Raw genomic sequence first — 19,919 nt, forward strand, 5'->3', positions numbered from 1 at the left:
ACCTAGATTCTAAACAAAGCCAGATCGGATAACAATTGCAACGCTAAATCAGGAGATAAGCTACCGTTAACTTGCGCTTCCTCGTCTGCCAAACGACCCCACTCCTGCTGCTAGGTCGGGCGAGGCACGAGGTGAGACTTTGGGTGTGGTGCAAGGATTGTAGGTAGTTAAAAGTCTGGGTGAATCATCTCAATACATGCTTAGACTAAAACTGTCTTAGGAAACGGCTGCAGGTAACACCTGAGCCATAGGATTAGTTTTGATACCCGTTGGAGGAGAGGCTGCAGTGAGGGCATGGCACGTGTCCTGTGTCTACCTCACTTGGGAAAGCAAAACAGCTGAATACAGCACCTCAGACTGAGGAAGTCTTTCGGATGAGACAAAACGTTTCTACTTTTTTTGCTTTGTTTTTTTTTGTTTGTTTTGTTTTTTTGAATGTCCAGAGGACCAGATTGAACTTTTTTGGACTACTCAAAGATACTTCCACCTCTTTCTTACATCTTGTTCTTTGGAAAACCTTCAAAATGAAAACAGGAGATTTGTGTCTACACAAAAACTTTGTACAAAGGAGGTCAATCTTATTTTTTATTTCCTATATTCTCTCTAGTTTTATATTTTATATCCTAGAACTTAAACAAAACTCCAATTCTGATGCATATCTGTTGATAATGAACCAAAACTACTGACATTGTGAGTATGCTTGTTAGCAAAATATTCCTGTCATCAGATCTCAGTCAGCTTCATTGCTTCATTGTGTTACACTGAACATAACATCAGCTGGTGGACAGAAAAACAGTACAGTAATATTCAATTCACAAAATACTAACAATAATGTGTTCATCTTACTTGTGAAAAGTTATACCCCCGAGACCTGACGTCAACAATCAGTCAATTAGAACAGAAATAAGCTGTGAAGTGCTGAAACATCTTTTGCTTTAACCAAATAAGGACGACCGCTCCAAGATGGCGTCAGAAATTCCTGCACTGCAGCAGCCAATGCGGGATCTAGTGTTTATATCTATGCTGATGACAACCAATTACCACCACACATTCACGGAATGGTCAAATTATCGTATATTTGGCCTTTTTTGGGATTATTGATCGTACAGAGGGCAAAATTGTCGTACAAATACGATAATTATCGTACACCTGGCAACACTGCAGACGCACAGTACTGACGTCATAACAAAGCGCTCTTAAAGTGACAGTACAGATTTCAGTTTTTAACATAATACATTGTAGAAAACTCTTAAAACATAACCAAAATGAGGGTTATTCAGTGTTAATCAAGATTTGGTGAAATTTCAAACATATTTCAAAATAAAAGCATATTTTCTAAAGTTGTTACACAGACAATAAATGGACATTTTTACAACCTCTAAGCAGACATATCATATTATCGGGCTGCAGTATTTTGAACCAGTTGTAAACGTGCAATAGATGTCTGACTGATTCTAAAAAGAAGAGTATTGCAGCAATCAAGCCTGGATGTTATAAAAGCATGTATTATTATGTCAAGGGTACTTTTGGACAGTATGGGCTTCAAGTTAGACAGTCACTTCAACTGAAAAAACTAAACAAAACAGGATTAACAATCATGTTGAAGTAACTGTTTAGTTTCATGGACGGGTCCATTTTCACTCCCAGATTAGTGATAACCTGTTTCTCTAATGGGGCTAGAGAGCTGCTAAAGTCTGGGAGTCAGACGGAAAAGACAGTTTCGGATGTTTTTCTCTCAGAAACCAGGTCTGGAAACAGGTCCAGGTCTCAGAACAGATGAGCAGATAAGATGTATTTATCAGAGTAACCATGTGAGTGCAATACATCCTGAACATGACAATAATAAGAGTTTTGATTTGTTCTGTCACTCACTCTTTTGTCCCAGACCCGAATGTCTCCATCATGGCTGGATGCCAGCAGGTGTCGGTTCTTCTTGTTCCACTTCACCTGAGATGCTCCGGCTGCAACACCGTCACACAAACAGATGTGATGACTCAAGTCTGAACTGATTTTCATTTTAAACTAAAAATCATTTTTCAAATAACCTAACAAAGGTGATCCTGTGAGACCAGTGAGAAGGTTTTCAAGTTAGAGTTGGCTAAACTGGTTTTGATTATCCAGCTGTAGTTCAACAACCAATGGTTGGTAAAATATATATACGAAGGCATTTTGTGGGGGGGAGAATGTGCAGCGTCAAGTCAAGTCAAGTCATCTTTATTTGTAGAGCACAATTTAAAACAGATAAACTGTTATCAAAGTGCTTAACAGAAATGTAGCAAAACATAGGCAGCAAAACAAAAACATCATACAGAATTAAAATTACTGGAGCAATAACACACACTAATGATCACACTAAGGAAAAACAAGCAGTAAAAATAAATGTCAATCATAAAACAACAGAATTTAAAATGAGGTACACAGAACAAAATAAACTAACTCACACAGTATTAAACGCCAGAGCAAACAGGTGCGTTTTAAGGAGGGATTTGAACATCAGGAGGGAGGAGGCCTGCCTGATGTTGAGGGGCAGGTTGTTCCACAGGTTGGGACCTCTGACTGAAAAAGCTCGATCCCCTCGGAGCTTCAGGCGTGATTTTGGAACGACCAAAAGAAGCTGGTCCGATGATCTCAGGGCCCGAGACGGAACATATGGTTCCAGGAGCTCGGAGAGGTAGAGGGGTGCGAGGCCATTTAGGCACTTATATGTCAGGAGGAGAATCTTGAAGTCGATTCTGGATCGCACAGGAAGCCAGTGAAGGGAGGACAGAACAGGTGTGATGTGCTCAGACCTACGTGTACCAGTTAAAAGCCGAGCAGCTGCATTTTGGACGAGCTGGAGACGTGAAATGGACGCCTGACTGACCCCAGCATAAAGTGAGTTACAATAGTCCAGGCGGGTTGTGATGAAGGCATGGACTAATGTTTCAAGGTTGGGTCTGGATAACACTGGCTTGAGCTTAGCTACCTGCCGCAGTTGGAAAAAACTTTTCTGCAGAACTGAACTGATCTGTTTGTCAAACTTAAAATCCGAGTCAAAAACCACCCCGAGATTTCTAACAGTGTGCTTGAGATTGAGCGTGGGCAATGCCCTCTCACTAGACAACTGTGGAAGTCTGTAGCCAAAAATAAAACAAAGTCGTTTAATATGGGATTGATTTGAAACCAAAAAGTTTACAACATTTTTGACTAAAATAAACCTGATCTGTGCCACCAACATATGTGATTAACTTCTGAAATGATGTCCCTCCGGTCACAACACAATATTTGTTAAACTAACAAGGTTGAGTCAGGTCCTCAGGACGGGTTCTTCTTTGTTGAAACATTTTGTCTTTTATCCAAATTCTTTTATCTTTTGGATAAAAGACGAAACGTTTCAACAACCAAGTATCCGTCCAGAGGACCTGAATCTTGTTAGATTCATCTTCCTGGATTATTGAACATGTATATTTTGGAAAGTTGGAAACTGCAGGGAAAATGTGATAAAACAACTTATTGTCCTAATGAGCTGAGAGTGCACGGAGGAGGGTATCAGACAGTCAGTTCAGTTAGGAATCATAACTGGTCATCGCGTCATGCAGCAATAAACGAGCAGAAAATGAGGGACTGACCGCGTTAAAATGTGAGCAAACAGCCTCAGGCAGCTTCTGACACTAAATGACAGCATAAATGAAATGTATTGATTTCACCGAGTAGCCTGTGTTTAACTAGCCACATCATGTATTTATTCAGCCTTTATTTAACCAGCTTAGTTACCATGACAACCTGGCTAAGAAGCAGGAACGATAAAACAACAATCCAAACACCCAATGTGTAAACTCTTGTATCACGAAACACAGGGCCACCTGCATCATGAAGGACCCCACTCACCCAACATACACACTTTTGACCCCACTCCCCTCAGGAAGGAGGTTGAGGAGCATTAAGTGTAGAACCACTAGAATGAGGAACAGCTTCTACCCTGAGGCTGTTAGACTCATGAATCTCTAACCAGAATAATCACTGTGAAAAATTACATCATGTTGCTGCTGATCTGTTTCATGTTGCTGCTGATCTGTTTCATGTTGCTGCTGATCTGTTTCATGATGATGTATTCATGCATGCTCATCTGCTCACATAGACTCATGTTTGTGCTGATGTTCGACATAATGTATTTATGCTATTAGTGCTTAGTGTTTTTAGTTGATGTTTTTCTTAGTTCATATCTTAGATCTTATTACGGTTTTTCTTTTACATTTTATTGTTGGATGTAACTGGGACTCTGTGTACATAATTTCGCTCCACCACATGTACCACATGAGGTGTGAATGACAATAAAGAATCTCTGACTCTGATTAAAACAGATTACACTCTGACTCGTTACACACAAGAATGCATCACAAAATTTTCTGGACATAAAACAATTGGATCGCCAAGTTCAATTAAATGCAGGTGCACTGATCAGAATCTAGCGACTGTATAGAATTACTGAAGGTGATAATGGGGCACAGAGTTTTAATCTTTTTTTAGCTCTCTCCAGTCATTTGGTGCAAACAAACTGAAATAAGAAATGATCACGGGGGTGCGGACTTTTAGGACAAACATTAAAAACCTGGAACAGATATGTTTTTTGTTGGACATGTTAAGATGTAAAGGAAGGAATGAAGGAGCTCATGAACTCCACTCCAGAACTTTCCTTGAATACAAGCAACCCAAAGTCTGACATGAACCCTGCAAATGTCTGTTTTCAACACTCACCCACAGCAGAAAGCGCCACTGTGGGTTTCCGAGTGTCTCTGTGGAATAAAAAAAAAAACATTAGAGACATTAGAGTGGAACAAAGTTAAACACATTTCATCCTCAAGACCAATCAGATGCTGACAGAACTCTTTATGTGACCCGATCAGCTGTCGACAGAACCATGAGACGGTTCTGAAAACAGCTGATCTTATGTAAACACCAGGAGCTGATGGAAGTTTCTCCAGTGTTTGTTCTCAGATTGTTGTCGGTCTTGTGTGAGTCTTCTCTGACCTGGTGTCCCAGATGTAGATGTAAGTGTCCACAGAACTGGTGACCAGGAGCTCCGGATCAAACCAGGACCAGTCCAAATCACTGAGGACACCAACACAGCACAGTGAGTCCAGACTGCACCCGCCTGCAGCCTCGTGCGTTCACTTGCTGTTTGCCGTTACCTGATGACCCGAGTGTGTCCCTGCAGGGAGGCGTGGGCCTCCCCACAACCTTCCCTCCACCAGTACAGATCCACTCGCTGGTTGACCTGAAAACACACATGCATGAGGCTCATCTGAACAAACACCGGCCACGTCAGATGAAACAGCAGCTTCTGATATGAAGACAGGTCCATTTCAGAAGAAGTCACAAAGCATACAAAATCCACAAACGCATGAACAGTTCTTCAGACGTACACGTTTCAGGCTGCACAAGCAGGAAGATTCAGAGCATACAAATGCACGTGCACAACTCACCTGCTGCAGACAGCTCAGTCAACACGAGCGCACGGATCAGCTTGTTTGTGAATGTGACGCGTCTTTACCACTCCAGAGTTACAACGACAATGCTGCGTTCAAGGCTGGCGAAAAGGTGGGACATCTGGGGTCTCATGTACAAAGTGTGCGTATGCACAGAAACAGAGTACGTCCTTTTCCACGCACAACTCCATGTATGATGAATGAAATGAGCGTGGAAATGTGTGCAGCCCCAGGCCAGCTTCATGGCTGGCGTACGCACGTTTCTATGGTTACTGGTCCATTGGAGACACTTCGAGGTGATACTGAGAAACTGTTAAACAGTTCATACATCCACCTGTATGAAACTAGATGAGTGGATATAAAAGCTGCACAAAGTGGAGCAGGAAACATCTTTAACAACAACGGCTTTAGTTTTATCAGAAGAAATAACAACTGGTGAACACACAGAGAGCGAGTCTTTAGAGACCGACAGGATTCTCTGGACCACGAGGACGACTGAGTTTTAGTCTTCAAGGTCAGTCCTTCTGGAACTGTGCTTGGAGCTGCGGCCGGTCTTGGAGCGCGACACAGCGAGGAGCCGTGCGCTGCCCGTGCACATGCAGCTGCTGACCACACTGGGGTTCCTATAGCAACAAGGTCATTCCAGAGGGAGCTGGCAGACCGATCAGGACTGAGCCAGTCCTCCCTGAGTCAAGCCATGCCAGCTGTGTAGGATGGAATGATCCATGCATCAACCAGGTACATCAAATTACCCACAATGCAGCTGAACAGACCAGCATTAAAGAATTATAGCATCAGCTGGTTTTCCTGATGTAATCGGAGCTATAAACGGCACACACATTGTTATAAAAGCTCCATCACAGGATGAAGACGTTTCTGCTAACAGGAAACATTTTCATTCAGTCCATGTACAAATTATATGAGACGCACAGAAGCAGCTAACCAACACAGTGGAGAGGTGGCCTGGTTCAACACCGTCCATTCATTCTGATGAACAGCATGTCTGGAACAGACTACAAGCACGCACAGAGCGGGAACATTCAAGAACGTTTTCACGAGCCTCCACCTTTTTGATTCTCAGGAGATTCCTCAGGTGCAGGGCACATTTAAAACTATTTACATATTTAAATGGAGGCATGTCCAGGGAGGAGTCAGGTATTCCCTCATGGCTGCTCAGTTCCACGTTGACTGGGATCTACTAAGGAAGTGTGTTTGGATTCATGTGTGTGCACCGTTTCATACATCTGGATTTATTTGAGCATATGCCATGTGTCAGTAGGAAATCCACACAAGTTTTTGTACATGAGGCGCCTGAGCCTTAGAAATGTGTCTTTTCCCAAAAATTCAGTAAATCTGCTAACTTGGCCTAGTAGTTCAGAACCCATTTATTAAAACGCATAAGATTATACTGGCATTACTGGGTTCCAAAAATGTAAATTTTGTAGAAATAACTTAAAATGAGAAGGGTATCCTTCATGTGGAAAACCTACCAGGAAAAATCTATACATTTTCCTTGTAGTTTTCTCTACAAGAAGAGTAACTTGCCCATCCTTGGATGGTTATTTCAGCAGTTCAGACTAAAAAATAAAGATTTGTTGAGGAATAAGCTACTGAAAATATAATTTCTGTTATTTGCTGCAGAGGAAGAAAAACCTAACAATTATGAGCAGTTTATTTCAGATGTAAATTCTAACTCGCTGTGGCAACCCCTGACAAGGGGGAAGATGAGGTGTGTGTGTGTGTGTGTGTGTGTGTGTGTGTGTGTGCGTGCGTGCGTGCGTGCGTGCGTGCGTGCGTGCGTGCGTGCGTGCGTAAGTAAATGTACAGTCCACACCAAAAATACAGGAAACTAGATTTTTCTGGTAGTTTTTCTACAAGAAGAAAACGTTCATTTTCTGGCCAGTACAGCTGAAATTAACATCCCATAATGGGTGGGATACTCTTGTGCGAAAAAAAAATCTACAAGGAAAATATATTTAGCTTCACACATCTGTGACTGAATGAATGTGTGGATCTTGTTGAACATAAAAATGATGTGTGGCTTCGTTTGAGACTAAGATATCTTCATAGTGACATGAGCACCGTCATGCTGCAGCAGCTTCTCAGAGTGAAGCGGAGGCCTTGCTCCCCATCAGTCACAGTTTCTTCAGTTATTAAAAGGAAAACTGACAGAATCTAATTGAAAAAACATTTCATCATTTTGAGGAGCAGAACTCACCGAGGCAGCGAAAACATGAGACTCTGATCTGTGGGGGTTCCACTGGACCGATCCCAAGTCCCACTTACTGTGATGTCCGATTTTACGCGGCGCTTCGGACGGCGCCTCCAGATTCACCATGTACAGGAAGTGACGGCTGGAGGATGACATCATCATCATCAACAACACAGAGAGACAGCAGCTGATATTTGAAGTCTTGCTTTTGATATTTCAGTGTTTACAACAAAATCTTTTATAAAAACAACTGTCAAGAGGAGAACATGAAAAAAAAAGTTTTCAGTCCCCCCCCATGTAAATCTTCTAGTTATTCTCTTGAAAAAGTATGTAAATGTTTTTCCAAATTATTTTGTCAATGTTTTATTTTTCTGTCAAAACAAAGTTTTAAGTCTTTCTTTAAAATCTTTCTTTTTTTTTAAACTGATTTCCAATAAAAAACATTTGGCCACTGATAATCAAAAACCCTCTGAAAATTCAAACAGCTACAATCTTTTTACCTAAAAATTTAAATTAAGGGAGAAAACAATACGGATCAAACTACCAGCAGACATTTGTAGTTGTGAGGGGCTCTGACAGACTTTTCAGACTAATGATAATAAAACTTTTGTTTTATTATTACTTTTAGGACATTGGCTGCTCAAACTGAGGACAACAAAGATGATTCAACAGGTAGCATGGGGGATCAAATATTTAGTCGGGTTCATTTTTGTTTGATTGATTGAGTACAAACCGGATTCCAAAAAAGTTGGGACACTAAACAAATTGTGAATAAAAATGATTGCAATGATGTGGAGGTGCCAACATCTAATATTTTATTCAGAATAGAACACAAATCACAGATCAAAAGTTTAAACTGAGAGAATGTTTCATTTTAAGGGAAAAATCTGTTGTTTCCAAATTTCATGGCGTCAACAAATCCCAAAAAAGTTGGTACAAGGCCATTTTTACCACTGTGTGGCATCCCCCCTTCTTCTTACAACACTCAACAGACGTCTGGGGACAGAGGAGACCAGTTTCTCAAGTTTAGAAATAGGAATGTTCTCCCATTCATGTCTAATACAGGCCTCTAACTGTTCAATCGTCTTGGGCCTTCTTTGTTGCACCTTCCGCTTTATGATGCGCCAAATGTTCTTTATAGGTGAAAGATCTGGACTGCAGGCTGGCCATTTCAGTACCCGGATCCTTCTCCTACGTAGCCATGATGTTGTGATTGCTGCAGAATGTGGTCTGGCATTATCGTGTTGAAAAATGCAGAGTCTTCCCTGAAAGAGATGACGTCTAGATGGGAGCATATGTTGTTCTAGAACCTGAACATACAGGTCCTTCTCAAAAAATTAGCATATTGTGATAAAGGTCATTATTTTCCATAATGTAATGATAAAAATGAAACTTTCATATATTTCAGATTCATTGCACACCAACTGAAATATTTCAGGTCTTTAATTGTTTTAATACTGATGATTATGGCATACAGCTCATGAAAACCCAAAATGCCTGTCCCAAAAAATTAGCATATCATGAAAAGGTTCTCTAAACAAGCTATTAACCTAACCATCTGAATCAACGACGTAATTCTAAACACCTGCAAAAGATTCCTGAGGCTTTTAAAAACTCCCAGCCTTGTTCATTACTCAAAACCGCAATCATGGGTAAGACTGCCGACCTGACTGCTGTCCAGAAGGCCATCATTGACACCCTCAAGCAAGAGGGTAAGACACAGAAAGAAATTGCTGAACGAATAGGCTGTTCCCAGAGTGCTGTATCAAGGCACCTCAGTGGGAAGTCTGTGGGAAGGGAAAAGTGTGGCAGAAAACGCTGCACAACGAGAAGAGGTGACCGGACCCTGAGGAGGATTGTGGAGAAGGGCCGATTCCAGACCTTGGGGGACCTGCGGAAGCAGTGGACTGAGTCTGGAGTAGAAACATCCAGAGCCACCGTGCACAGGCGTGTGCAGGAAATGGGCTACAGATGCCACATTCCACAGGTCAAGCCACTTTTGAACCAGAAACAGCGGCAGAAGCGCCTGACCTAGGTTACAGAGAAGCAGCACTGGACTGTTGCTCAGTGGTCCAAAGTACTTTTCTCGGACGAAAGCAAATTTTGCATGTCATTCAGAAATCAAGGTGCCAGAGTCTGGAGGAAGACTGGGGAGAAGGAAATGCCAAAATGCCAGAAGTCCAGTGTGAAGCACCCACAGTCAGTGATGGTCTGGGGTGCCATGTCAGCTGCTGGTGTTGGTCCACTGTGTTTTATCAAGGGCAGGGTCAATGCAGCTAGCTATCAGGAGATTTTGGAGCACTTCATGCTTCCATCTGCTGAAAAGCTTTATGGAGATGAAGATTTAATTTTTCAGCACGACTTGGCACCTGCTCACAGTGCCAAAACCACTGGTAAATGGTTTACTGACCATGGTATTATTGTCCTCATTTGTCCTGCCAACTCTCCTGACCTGAACCCCATAGAGAACCTGTAGGATATTGTGAAGAGAAAGTTGAGAGACGCAAGACCCAACACTCTGGATGAGCTTAAGGCCGCTATCGAAGCATCCTGGGCCTCCATAACACCTCAGCAGTGCCACAGGCTGATTGCCTCCATGCCACGCCGCATTGAAGCAGTCATTCATGCAAAAGGATTCCTGACCAAGTATTGAGTGCATAACTGAACATGATTATTTGATGGTTGGCGTTTTTTAATAATAATCATTTTATTTATAAAGCACCTTTCATGACACCCAAAAACACTTGTCTTTCATTGGTGGGATGAAATATGCTAATTTTTTGGGAAGGCATTTCGGGTTTTCATGAGCTGTATGCCATAATCATCAGTATTAAAACAATTAAAGACCTGAAATATTTCAGTCGGTGTGCAATGAATCTGAAATATATGAAAGTTTCATTTTTATCATTACATTATGGAAAATAATTACCTTTATCACAATATGCTAATTTTTTGAGAAGGACCTGTAGTTCTCTGCATTAATGGTGCCTTTCCAGACATGCAAGCTGCCCATGCCACAAGCACTCATGCAGCCCCATACCATCAGTGATGCAGGCTTCTGAACGGAGCGTTGATAACAACTTGGGCTATCCTTGTCCTCTCTGGTCCGGATGACATGGCGTCCCAGTGTTCCATAAAGAACTTCAAATCGTGACTCATCTGACCACAGAACAGTCTTCCATTTTGCCACACTCCATTTTAAATGACCCCTGGCTCAGTGCAAACGTCTGAGCTTGTGGAGCTTGCTTAGAAATGGCTTCCTCTTTGCACTGTAGAGTTTCAGCTGGCAACGGTGGATGGCACGGTGGACTGTGTTCACTGACAATGCTTTCTGGAAGTATTCCTGAGCCCATTCTGTTATTTCCTTGACAGTGGCATTCCTGCTTGAGGTGCAGTGATGTTTAAGGGCCCGGAGATCACGAGCATCCAGTAGAGTTTTACGGCCTTGACCCTTACGCACAGCGATTGTTCCAGATTCTCTGAATCTTTTGATGACGTTATGCACGGTTGATGATGATAACTTAAAAGTCTTTGCTATTTTACACTGGGTAACACCATTCTGGTATTGTTGCACTATCTTTCTGCGCAACAATGGTGGAATTGGTGATCCTCTTACCATCTTGGCTTCTGAGAGACACTGACACTCTGAGAAGCTCTTTTTATACCCAATCATGTTGTCAGTTGAACTAATTAGTGTTAATTGGTCTTCCAGCTGTTCGTTATATGCTCAATTTCCTTTTTCCAGCCACTTATTGCTACTTGTCCCAACTTTTTTGGGATTTGTTGACACTGTGAAATTTTGAATCAACATATTTTTCCTTTAAAATGTTACATTTACTCAGATTAAACTTTTGATCCATCATCTATGTTTTATTACGAATAAAATATTGACATTTGCCATCTCCACATCATTGCATTCAGTTTTTATTCACAATTTATTTAGTGTCCCAACTTTTTTGGAATCCGGTTTGTATTTTCCTCCCAATAAATCTGTTTTACATAAAGGTGACAAGACTCTTCCTTTCAGCACATAGCTGCAGATGGGAGAGCTTAAGAAATGTGCCGTGTGGTCCTAGTGCCCGACATGTTTGTGAAATGCTGCCACACTCACAATTTAAAGAGGTGAAGACATTTTACAGCAACAAGACAACACAAAAAAACTTGTAACATTTTAGTCTCACAAGATATTGTTCCAGTCTAATATAGACACATGAATGAGAACAAAAATCAAAGCACTGTGGTGGATTTTCTGAAATGGTGGACTGAAGTATTAAACAACCATAAGCAGGAACTTACCAGGACAGTACAGCATGGGAGCCCAGGCAATCCACAGACATGGCAGTGGCCTGAAACATAAGAACACAATATTTGTTTTCATGAATGGACTGTACTTATATAGCACCTTTCCATCTTATTTCAAGATACTCAAAGCGCTTTACACTACAATCTGTGCCTCACTTACCCATTCATACAAATCTAATTGAACAAATCATTCTAAAGAGACTAATCAGTGCTTTAGATCACATTCAAACACTGATGGGACACACACCAGAGGTAACGAGAACTTCAGTGTCTTGCCCAGGGACACTTCAGCATGTGGCTGCTGGTGGATTCGAACCCCCAGCTCTCGCATTGGAGGACGACTGCTCTAACCACTCAGCATAGGCGTCGCAACCATTATATGTGAAGGGGACAAGTCCCCCCCTCATAAAAAAACTTTCATTTGGACCCCCCACTTTTACTATAAAACATTAGTTCAGGCGGCGCAGTTTCTCTTTCTTCGTGAACGAATCCATTCCACTTGACTAATAGGATAATACTCAAACCACTAAAACTCCACTCCAGGTTTTCCTGGTTACCTCCAACTCTCCACCGTCACTTCCTGCCTCCTGCCTCGGCAGAAAACGCGCACAGGTGGAGGTACCTGTGTTACTCGCTCGCCAGTTTAGCAGCTTAGTGCGGGCAGTGGTTGACCAGGGGGTTGATCATAAACATATATTCATGTTAGGAGGATGCTTGAGAGGAGCTACGTCTGTAGCATCTGAGCTTAGCAGTAACTGTGACGCTGCAGGTGTAAGAGACGCTGTGTGTTCAGGTGCATTAAAGTTGAAATGTCTTTAAAACCCCACACCTTATTGTCCTCAAGCTTCATGAGAAACATCATTTAGATGAGTGTTGAACACAAGTAAAAAAAGTCCAGTGGTGATGTTTTTTATTTCTCTATAAACACAAATAGTGCAGATCTGATGCTCTGTATTAAAGTGTATTAAAGTTAAAATGTCTCTAAAATCCACAGCTGAATTTACACAAACTTGGTGAGAAACATGCTTTAAATGTGTGGAATTAAAGGAAATATAGGTGAAATGCTGCTTTTTTGTTCACTAGTGAACACCTTTTTTTACGTGCGCACACATGCACGCGCGCGTGTACATCATCGTGTCCCCCCCACATTACGGATGCTTCTGACGCCCTTGCAGCTCAGCCACCGTTGCCAACCACTACAACATCCGAAACATCCGAAACAATTCTTGAACCAACATGTAAGAAGTGTGAACAGAAGATAGTTTATACAGAATACTCTCACCTTGCATCCTGTTTTCAGTTTCAGTATGTAACGAGTTCTTGCATGTGATAGACCAGATGCCTTACTCTGACGTCAGACATTATGAAGTTATTCTGCTTCGATATCGTTCATATAAATTCATGAAAAGCTCATATTGGACCGCTACTTTATGTAGGAAAGAACCGGTAGAAAGTTTGAAACAAACAACTAACCTGAGCGTCCCGAAACTCCACCACAACATTCTCACTACTCCATCGTGCCGCCATCTTCCTCCGGCTTCTAAACAAACGGTCACGTGACTTTCATGGGATGTGATGCGTTTACGTACGCTGGAAAAACACATGAACAAAAAGAAGACGGCACGTTTACGTACCGTCCATTTACGTATATATGTCTATGGCTACTGTGTCCAGAAAAGACAATTAATGCTGACCACCTTCAGCTGACAGTACCTTTCGCTAAAACATTTTAAATACCTTTTTTTTTAATCACAATAATAAAATTTCAATTTCCTTCAAATTTATTTGTACCCAGAATCAGACGCCAGTATTGGTTAATAAGACAAGCAAATCATTAATATATTAAATTATCCCCCATAAAACGCTAAATAAACTATTGCATAATAGTTTCAGGAATTTTCCTGGTCCACACACAGCTGAGATTTAAAATTTCCTACACCGATGATGCTTTTAAGGTCACTCAAACGTCACAGGGCGCATTCCTCTCCTCTGAGTGGTCGCTCCAGCAGCATGTCATCTCAGCAAGATGGCGCAGAGCTTGGTTGAGCATGTTGTCGCGGACGCTGGAGCGTTTTTAAAGAAAGCGCCTCTACAGGTGAGACCATGACGTGAGAGCCGCAAGCAGGTGTTCTGTAGGTGATAGTGAGCGTCAGGTCCGTCACACAGTTGGGTCACACGAACTGAACCTCGGCCAGGGGAGGGGTGACCAGCAGGAGGCTCATGCTGCTGAGCGGACAGAACGAGGCCACGATCCTACTCCCACTCGGACCGGAAACCGAGTTTTTAAAGGGTCATATGTTAACACAGAGCAGGTCCACTCAGGTGTGGTGTAGGTGGACCTTTATTAAGTCGTCTTCAAAACTGTTTTCGTATCATGTATTTCCACGGATCACAAAGATCTAATCCGTCCACATCAGCTTCTTGAACTTCAGTTAAGTTGGATGTACCCGGTGTGCAGAGATCAGGATCTGCCAGAATGAAGCTCCAATTTAACATTCACTCGTTGATTTGTGTTCCAGGAGATCGGCAAGAACATCTACACTCTGAGAGATGTGGTGAATGAAATCAGGGATAAGCCCACCAGGAGGAGTCTGGCTGTCCTACCATACCAGCTCCACTTCAAGGAACCACATCCTGAACACATCAGACACGGTAAGTAAACCTGAATGCATCACACAACGGCACCAGAACCTGAACACATCAGACACTGAACCTTTAGGGGCAGTAGAGGAGCAGCCTCTGGAGGAGGCAGCGGGGTGAGGACGGAGTGACAGGATGGTCACATTTACTCACGGAGGTGCTGCAAGGAGTCTTGCTATCCTCCTCCAAACATTGTCCCGTTCAACAACAGAAAAGATCATTTATTCAACAGAATAAACAAGACACTTTATTTAATGTTCATGGATGATAAACAGCTCGAGTGTCTGTTAGAGCACAGTGTCTGTTAGAGCACAGTGTCTGTTAGAGCACAGTGTCTGTTAGAGCACAGTGTCTGTTAGCGCACAGTGTCTGTTAGAGCACTGTCTGTTAGAGCACAGTGTCTGTTAGAGCACAGTGTATGTTAGCGCACAGTGTCTGTTAGAGCACAGTGTCTGTTAGAGCACAGTGTCTGTTAGCGCACAGTGTCTGTTAGCGCACAGTGTCTGTTAGCGCACAGTGTCTGTTAGAGCACAGTGTCTGTTAGCGCACAGTGTCTGTTAGCGCACAGTGTCTGTTAGAGCACAGTGTCTGTTAGCGCACAGTGTCTGTTAGAGCACAGTGTATGTTAGAGCACAGTGTTGGAGCACAGTGTCTGTTAGCGCACAGTGTCTGTTAGCTTACAGTGTCTGTTAGCGCACAGTGTATGTTAGAGCACAGTGTCTGTTAGAGCACAGTGTCTGTTAGCGCACAGTGTCTGTTAGCGCACAGTGTCTGTTAGAGCACAGTGTCTGTTAGAGCACAGTGTATGTTAGCGCACAGTGTCTGTTAGAGCACGGTGTCTGTTGGAGCACAGTGTCTTTTAGCGCACAATGTCTGTTAGAGCACAGTGTCTGTTAGAGTACAGTGTCTTAGAGCACAGTGTCTGTTAGAGTACAGTGTCTGTTAGAGCACAGTGTCTGTTAGAGCACAGTGTCTGAGACGCAGACTCAAGGCCGAATTAACCATATGGGCAACTGGGCAACTGCCCAGGGGCCCATGATCTCTAAGGGGCCCAGGTCAGTGAGGGCACAAGCAAAATATCTGGTTATCTCCTGCTTTACTTGGAGCTCTGCGCTGCACAGAAACTGCTGCGCTTCCACTGCATTTGTGCAGCCCCGCCTCCTCCCAGCGCAGCTGCTGCAGCTCTGTTTTTTTTTTTTTTCCAATCGGACCCTCAACTGCGTGACCTGTCAATCAACTCAGAAGGCGTGTCAGTAACTGACCAATCGACAACCTCAATTTGTCCCGAAGGTAAACGCCCCTTACCTGCTGACAAGCTCATTCGATTTTTTTTACTTGAGAAACTTCTTGTTTTAATTAAAACAATAAGTTTGTATCTGTTGTGAGATGATTTTAGCAGTTTTGCAGATTTTTAATCTACTTAATGAAGAATAGTATGACTTAAAACCGCTCATCAAACAGAAGGAAGGATTATTATCACTCCTGTTACTACAGTGAATGTGGTACTTTGCTGTAAGTCCGACTATATTAATGGCATCAGAGAAAACTGAGCTCAAGTTATCACATAAAGTAAAATGTTATCAGCATCAAAAGAAGGAATGTTAAGTTTGAGATTAATCCAGTTTCTGATGTCTGACCAAACACTTTGTATTGACATTAAAAAAAAATTGCTTGAGGGATTCATCTTGTGATTTACAAAAGACACACAAATCAACATCAAATTTAAATCTTCTTTGCAGAAACATAACTACAGCATATATCTTATTTATTATTTTAAAATGATTCTCCTTCACTTTAGGAGATTTAGGCCATTTGACAAATTTAGAATGAGCAGAAGTCATTCTGGTTTTATGATTTATACTGGGAGGTTTCTTGAAGGAATCTTTGTTATAATCAGTAAATCATTTGTTGCAAACATTCATTGATAATCTTATTTCATTTCAAGTCAACTAAGTTACAGATATTTAGTTTTAATTTGGGCATCAAATTTGGGACCCCGTGTACATAATCTCGTTCCACCACATGAGGTGCGAATGACGATAAACTCTCTCTGAAATCATCACTTTTGAATATATAATATTTTTAATTCATTGAATCAGCTGTTGGTCAGGTTACTTCTTGTTGTGCCATTAGCTCTAAAATAGTTACTGAATCAAGTGTTTACTTCCATCCATCCGGGGGGTATCAGCCTAAGTGGGGAGGTCCAGACTTCCCTCTCCCCAGACACTTGGACCAGCTCCTCCAGGGGAATCCCAAGGTGTTCCAAGTGTTTACTTGTGTAGGTAAAACTAGATGTTAAACAACCATTAAAATACACCAGAATGCAGGAAATGGCATCTACTTTATTCAAAATGTTCTGAGGGAGGACCACCAGACCCCCCATCAGTGTGTGTCCCCCCCCCCCCCCACACACACACACACACACACATTATAAATGCTTCTGACACCAGTGGCCAACACTTTACTAAACAAGTACACATATGGTGTCATGTGCTGTTCAAAGTACTTTCAACTTAATTCAGTCTTGATGATTTGTGTCAATGAGCATTTGGAGTTTTATACATAAAAATACAATTGATATTAGGGCTGCAACTAACGATTATTTCAATAATCGATTCATCGGCCGATTATTTTTTCGATTAATCGATGAATCGGCAAAAAATAAAAAATAAAACGTTTTAATTTCCACCCCTTTATTCCAAAATTGAACATTTGACTGACATAGCAATTCGCACAAAAAACAGGTTGCTATTTTACTATTCTGTTAGTAAAATATTGAATAATAAAAAATAAAAGTTAGTCACATAGCTTAAAAATATAAATGTACACAAAAATATATACAAATGTATCTTTATACCTGCACAGTATGTAGCTACTTTGTAAAATGTGTCCTTGAGGGAAGAGTGTAACCTGGATTAAAAGTGTGGATTATTGTAACCTGGATTAAAAGTGTGGATCATTGTAACCTGGATTAAAAGTGTGGATTATTGTAGTGAAGCCTTCGTCTTCAACCATCGACAGAGGCCTCGTGTCAGTGATGATCATTTAAGGATGATTTCAGTGAAGACAGCTGCTGCTGTGGTGTCCATGATGTCTGTCCATCATGAAGGCTGTCATTGTTTGTTGTTGTTTGTTGTTGTTTTCTGGAATTAGAGAGTAAATATGTATTATATCATAATTTACAGCAACTCAAGAAATGCCTTGTTTCACTTACAGTGTTAGGTTCAGGCAAAAGAAGCTAAAAGAGCAATTAAACACACACACACACATAAAATACTTAATTACACACATTTGAGTAGATGTAATAAAATACTTTAATTCCTGTTTAAATGCAATTCATCCTGCCATACCTGCAGTGTCTTCAGACTTTGCCAGCAAATTAAAAATTGAAGCTTAATCATTAAATTATCTTTGTGTTAGATTTATTTATAAATCATATTTAAACACTGCTTGTTCCAATTAAATTAAATAAAAAGTTACACACGTTCTTTATCACCGTCATTAATCAGCAAACAAACAAACAAACAGCTTCAGCTACAGACAGACTGACGTTACGTTTTCTCTCTTGAAACAGAACAATGTGAATATTGTAGAGACTCACCTGCAACACATGAAGAGTTGTATCAGCTGCTGCTCCTTCCTCCTCCTCGTGACTCCGACATGTTGACGTTTATCAGCGTGGTTCTACTGTGTTGTAAATTTTCAAAGCTGTATGTTTCATTTTTTATCTTTGTGAAGAGCTCCCACACTTTGGAGGACTTGGGTTGAACAGTTTTCGCTTCGTCGGTCATTTGTAAAATTTACTTAATTTCCTTTGAAAACAGACTCTGCTCTGCCTCGCTCTGTTCAACTCGCGCTGCAGTGTTTTTTTTTTTTCAAACTTTATTCAGTCAGTCAGCATTGACAATGAACTGCCCGTGAACAAAACGGCTCCGCAACGCCGTGAAAGACGCATAATCGCGCGACACAACGAATCAATAATGAAATTCGTTGCCAACGCTTTTAATCATAAATTTTTATCGATTTTATCAATTCGTTATTGCATCCCTAATTGATAGTTAGAATTTTAAGTATATTTACTGTATATTATGGTAATTCTGTATTTTGACAGATTATGGTGATTCTGGGGTCGTGATGATGGGGCCCTTGAAGATTGTTGCCCAGTGTACAGCAAAGTGTTAATCTGGCCCTGCGCAGACGGCATGTCAGTTTGTCCTCCAGCAGTCTAAGCCTATAGCAGCATAACTAAGGGACAGCTCAGGAAACCCAAGCCGACCCGTGCTATAGGATTTATCAAAAAGGAAAGTCTTAAGCCTAGTTTTAAAACTGGATAATGTGTCAGCCTCACGGACAGAAATTGGAAGTTGGTTCCACAAGAGAGGAGCCTGATAACTGAAAGATCTGCCTCCCATTCTGTTTTTGTAAATTCTAGGAACCACAAGTAAACCTGCAGTCTGAGAGCGAAGTGCTCTGTTAGGAAAATATGGAACAATAAGATCTGTAATATAAGATGGAGCCAGGTTGCTGACAGCTTTGTAGGTTAGAAGTAAGATTTTGAATTCTATTCTGGATTTGACAGGGAGCCAATGGAGAGAAACTAAAACTGGAGAGATATGATCTCTCCTACTAACTCCGGTTAAGACTCTGGCAGCAGCATTTTGAATCAACTGAAGACGTTTTAAAGAAGTATTTGGGCATCCAGATAATAAACCATTGCAATAGTCCAGTCTAGACGTGACAAATGCATGGACCAGTTTTTCTGCATCATTTTTAGATCAGATGTTTCTAATTTTAGTGATATTACGCAGGTGGAAGAAGGCAGTTCTAGTAATGTTTTTAATGTGGGGGATAAAAGACATGTCCTGATCAAAAATAACACCAAGATTTTTAACATTAGAGCTGGAGGACAGATTAATGCCATCTACGGAGGGAGAATGACTGAAAAATTCATTCCTAAGGTGTTCAGGTCCAAAAACCAAAACCTCAGTTTTGTCTGTGTTCAACAGGAGAAAATTAAGAGTCATCCAGGTTTTTATGTCTTTAAGACATGCTTGTAGTATCCTGATGCATGCTCAATAATCCAGGTAGAAAAATCTAAAAAAAAAGTTAAATCTGGTCCTCTGGACATTCAAAAAAACAAAACAAAGCAAAACAACAAAAAAATGTAGAAACGTTTCGTCTCTCATCCGAGAGACTTCCTCAGTCTGAGGTGCTGTATTCAGCTCAGTCTCTTAAATAGCACCTTCTCAGAGTGGATCAACCAGTTTTGCTGCTGACAACCAAAACCAGCTGATCACATG

The 19,919-nt window shown here is 41.4% G+C and overlaps 2 protein-coding genes across 2 annotated transcripts in view; one reads left to right on the forward strand and one right to left on the reverse strand.

Annotated features, from left to right (window-relative positions):
- The window catches only part of wdr59 (WD repeat domain 59), a 168,670-nt gene extending 155,158 nt beyond the window's left edge, over positions 1-13,512 (reverse strand). Inside the window, exons 1-7 of the mRNA XM_037694860.1 lie at positions 13,453-13,512; positions 11,974-12,023; positions 7,684-7,819; positions 5,169-5,254; positions 5,008-5,088; positions 4,735-4,772; positions 1,873-1,961 (exon numbers count right to left, since the gene is read on the reverse strand). Of these exons, the coding sequence (XP_037550788.1) occupies positions 1,873-1,961; positions 4,735-4,772; positions 5,008-5,088; positions 5,169-5,254; positions 7,684-7,819; positions 11,974-12,023; positions 13,453-13,506 (534 nt within the window). The 5' untranslated portion in view covers positions 13,507-13,512. The remainder of the gene's footprint in view (positions 1-1,872; positions 1,962-4,734; positions 4,773-5,007; positions 5,089-5,168; positions 5,255-7,683; positions 7,820-11,973; positions 12,024-13,452) is intronic.
- Positions 13,513-13,954: 442 nt separating this feature from the next.
- The window catches only part of nob1 (NIN1 (RPN12) binding protein 1 homolog), a 36,393-nt gene continuing 30,428 nt past the window's right edge, over positions 13,955-19,919 (forward strand). Inside the window, exons 1-2 of the mRNA XM_037697739.1 lie at positions 13,955-14,074; positions 14,499-14,631. Of these exons, the coding sequence (XP_037553667.1) occupies positions 14,006-14,074; positions 14,499-14,631 (202 nt within the window). The 5' untranslated portion in view covers positions 13,955-14,005. The remainder of the gene's footprint in view (positions 14,075-14,498; positions 14,632-19,919) is intronic.

This window comes from Nematolebias whitei, chromosome 2 (genome assembly GCF_014905685.2).
Source record: "Nematolebias whitei isolate Nwh7 chromosome 2, NemWhi1, whole genome shotgun sequence".
NCBI classification, from domain to species: Eukaryota; Metazoa; Chordata; class Actinopteri; order Cyprinodontiformes; family Rivulidae; genus Nematolebias; species Nematolebias whitei.